This window comes from Lepidothrix coronata, unplaced genomic scaffold (assembly GCF_001604755.1).
Source record: "Lepidothrix coronata isolate B3197 unplaced genomic scaffold, Lepidothrix_coronata-1.0 Scaffold236, whole genome shotgun sequence".
NCBI classification, from domain to species: domain Eukaryota; kingdom Metazoa; phylum Chordata; class Aves; order Passeriformes; family Pipridae; genus Lepidothrix; species Lepidothrix coronata.
Genome location: NW_016690416.1, coordinates 852,512 through 856,521, shown reverse-complemented (window position 1 = coordinate 856,521; position 4,010 = coordinate 852,512). Strand labels below are relative to the sequence as shown.

Below are 4,010 nucleotides of genomic sequence, written 5' to 3'. Positions count from 1 at the left end.
TGGGGTGCAGTGGGGCTGCAGGAGTGGGGATTTACCCTGGGGTGCAGTGGGGCTGCAGGAGTGGGGATTTACCCTGGGGTGCAGTGGGGCTGCAGGAGTGGGGACTCTAATGACAGCTGTTAATTGCAGTCTGAATGCAGAGAAGCTTATAGTCCTATTTCCACTCAATTGGCATCTCACCTAAGGAGTTCTTGGGTTCTTTTGCTACTCTGACTTCTTAAAATAAGCAGAAAGCAGAAATGAAAGCACAAATACCTGCTGCTGTCTATAGTTATAACCGGTGTTTCCGCATTTGCGTTTTGTTATCAGTTTCTGTTTTGCCATTGTAACATTTCATGATTTTTTAACGTTTTGTTTCCTTTGTTTTCTTCTTTAACATTTCCATTGCTTATTTCTTGTGCCAGTGTACTGTGTCACCTCACCTAAGAAGGACGATAGGTATAGGGAGCCACCGCCCACCCCTCCGGGATATATGGGGATTTCTTTAGCGGACATAAAGGAAGGATCGCCCCACCACCCACACCTCAAACCTCCAGACTATAGTGTGGCAGTGCAGAGGTCAAAGATGCTGCACAGTGACCTCTCTAGACTTCCAGCAGCTCCTCTGGGTGGTGACTGTCTCTCCTCGAGGATGCCCCAGTGGCACGGCCGGCAGCCGTCCAGCCCCAAACTAGCAGATATGCCTGACGCAGATAGTGAAGAGGATGGTATGTGCAACACCTCAACTGCTGGGGAATCTGGGCTCACAGCCACCTTCTGGGCTTTCTCTTGGGTCATTCTTGGAGATTAAAACTCGATTAATCTCGCAATATACAGGAGTGTTTGCATGGCTGCGTGCACATGCACAGCTGTGTATATCATGCACGGCTGTGTGCATGTATATACAGGTTTAAATCAAAAGGAATGCCTTCCCTTCAGAAAAGCATGTTGGCACTGAACAGATTCTAAATTATATATAAATAAATATATATATATATATATATAAAAATATACATATAAGATCTTCCAAAGTACAACTGAGACACTTCAGAGCATGGACATGTTGTTTTATTTTTTTTTTTTTGTCTTTAAAATCTGTCCCCTCTCAAACAGTGAAGGGACACTGATGGGCTACAAATTACATGTGGAAAAACTCCAGCCTCTCTGGATTGATTAAGTGATGTCCCAGTGGTTTAGGCTGGCATCAGGATGATGTCCTGAGTGCTTTGGATTTGGTGAACTCCTTTCATTCATGTGTGCTGGCATTGAGCTGCCTTATGCCTTAACAGATATTTTTGGAGATCAAGTTTAAAAATATTGAACAAAACAATAGTGAACTTCTTTTCTTTTGAAAAGTGCATTTGATGAAACCTGGGTTCTCTGCCCAACTTGACCTGACAGTGTCTCTTCCAGTTCAGTTTTTTTATGATCTTGTTTGAAGCAACAGCCAGTGCTGCCAAGCACAGCATCTATGGGGTGACCAAAATGTGAGAGGGTTTTCTGATAAAGACTGCTCTTAAATTGTGTCAAAACTAATTTCAGGGCAGGGGAATTTCTGCTTAATTGTTTAAATGCTGATTTGCTTTTAATACCTGTGCACCGATATGATCTCTCTGTACCCTTTGATAGTGAACTCATTTTTTATTAGAATGTTTGATCATTTCCTTCCATTTCAGTCTGGTTTAAAATGAGCCTGGATTTAGATTAAAACAATTTCTGATGTAAAATGATCGTATCTTGGCCCTTTAAAATATCTGAACAGTATTTAACATATATATTAGTACCACAGTTCAAACTTACAGTAAACATAAAATTGCCCAGCATTAGTTCAGTTGTGTTTTTGATGTAAAAATAAAGAAGCAATTGCTTCAAACATTTTAATCCAAATTTTTCTAAGCTAAATTTAACCATACACTTTTAAAGACACCTACTTTACTATTTTTAAAGTGCTTGGTTAATTTTATTTGGGATAAAATGCTCACTGCATGGGAATTTGCTGGCTTTTCTCCCAAATCCCCGTAGCTTTTGGCCTGTTAGGAGCTGCATGCTGGTAGTTCTTGGAGGATCTGGGATTTTGTGTTTTGCAGTATGTCTTTATCGTGTGGTGATCATACCTCAGACTGCAGAAGCTGTGGCTGCCCCATCCCTGCGAGTGTCCAAGGCCAGGTTGGACAGGGCTTGGAGCAACCTGGGCTGGTGGAAGGTGTCCCTGCCCATGGCAGGGGGTTGGAATAGGATTCTATAAGGTCCCTTCCAACCCAAGCCATTCTGTGATTGAGGATTTGATAAATGGTGCTGTGGAACATGCAGTGATCAGTGATAAAGACAGTGAGAACACGCTGCTGAAGGGGTGGAGTCGTCCCAGACCCACTGTGGTCACGTCACTGGGGGCTGCTCTGTGGGCACTGCTGCAATGACTGACCCTGTCTCTTCTCTTGTTTTGCAGAAGATGAACAAGTATCAGCAGTTTAAGCGCTGGGCTGTTTGTGTGAACCACTCTCAGCCCGAGGGATGTGGGGACAAGGACCTCGTGGTTCTGTTAGCGACCGCTAACGACTTGCTGCTACTGACCTCAGACCTTTGCCCCTGTCCTGGACGAGATGGAACGGGTTGGATTCTCCTCTCTACACCCTCCTTCACTCTGCCACCCTCTAAGCAAGCTCCTTCTGCCTGGGAAATAGAAAGTCACATTCCAGGAGTGTGCTGACTGCCCGGATACCAGCACTGGTACCCAGAGATGGACTGAGCTTGGTGCATGGGGAGGACCAGTTGTCACCACCACTTGAAACTCGAAAGCATTCTTCTGTATGATACCATGTAATCCTTTGGTAGTTTTCCATTGTCCTTATTTTCTACATGACCATTAGAAATCTGAGAGTGTTATTTTATGAACTTCGAAAAAAAAAATTATATCAAAATGTCAGGAAAAGCAAAGGACATTGCTGAAGTATCTGAAAATAATTTATTAATTTAAATTTTTTTTTAAAATGGGAATTTCCTTTTATTTGTGTTGGGAGTGCTCTGGTTGGCTAATATAAATGTTTAGTCAATGTGAGGGTAAATTAGCTACACATCCACTGTTGTGCTCTCAAAATAAACACAGAAAACTACAAGTGGGCCATTACCAGGTGCAGAAATCCATGGATTTTAGAGTGGGTTTAGATTTAATATAAATAGAGCCCAAAGCCCTGCAGAGCAGGGGGTGTCAGGCCCTGCTCCCCTCCCACGTGGACCCAGCAGAAACCTCCTGCCCTCCAAGGATTTCTGGAATTATTGTAGCTGCCAGCCAACTAAGGCAACAGTTGGTGCTCTCCTCCCCTGTGAAGGAACCTTTGCAACGTGGAAGCTCTTGGGGAGCATTTGGGGGGGTCTGAAGCTTTCCCAAAAGAGCTTTAACCAGGTTTTGCCCTGCGGAGTTCAACATGCAAAATGTGTTCTGAAAACCAAAACTCAGCCGTGTGTTGTGGGTTCTTTAAGATCATCCCACACGTCCTGGCCTTTTCCCAGAGTTGCACAGGATTTAGGTACAAAGGTTATCTTTGGGGAAAAAAAAAAAGAATTATAAATCACCTACATTTCACAGTAAAATTTGTGAAACTGAATATTAAATGGCATAATGCTTATATAAGAGCATAATGCATTTTATGATGGGTTAAAAAACCCTGTGGTTTTTTAAATACAGATGATCTCAAACCATTTTATTTTAAATCCTAGTTAAAAATCCTGGTGGTGTTGATGTCAATGAGACATTGACTTACAGCCAGCCAGTATTAACCCATGATCCTCTAGTTTGACTATGGTCAAAAAAATTGCTTCTTTGATTTTGCTTTTAGCCAGCCAGAGCTCAGAGGGGTAGAACTGGAAATACCTGCAGGTTCTTTTCCTTCTTTTTCTTTTTTATCTTTCTCTTTTTTTCCTTTCTTTTTTTCTTTCTTTTTTCTTTCCTTTCTTTTTTGTTTTTTTTTTTTTTTTTTAAATTTTTTGTTTCTTTTTCGTTTCTTTTTCGTTTCTTTTTCGTTTCTTTTTCGTTT

The 4,010-nt window shown here is 41.9% G+C and overlaps 1 protein-coding gene across 5 annotated transcripts in view; it reads left to right on the top strand.

Annotated features, from left to right (window-relative positions):
- Positions 1 to 3,535, top strand: part of RAPGEF6 (Rap guanine nucleotide exchange factor 6) — a 119,041-nt gene extending 115,506 nt beyond the window's left edge. For all 5 annotated transcript variants that reach the window (XM_017834606.1, XM_017834605.1, XM_017834603.1 and 2 more), the window contains 2 exons: positions 405 to 707; positions 2,426 to 3,535. In XM_017834606.1, coding sequence (XP_017690095.1) covers positions 405 to 707; positions 2,426 to 2,451 — 329 coding nt within the window. In that variant the 3' untranslated portion in view covers positions 2,452 to 3,535. The remainder of the gene's footprint in view (positions 1 to 404; positions 708 to 2,425) is intronic.
- The last annotated feature ends 475 nt before the right edge of the window (positions 3,536 to 4,010 follow it).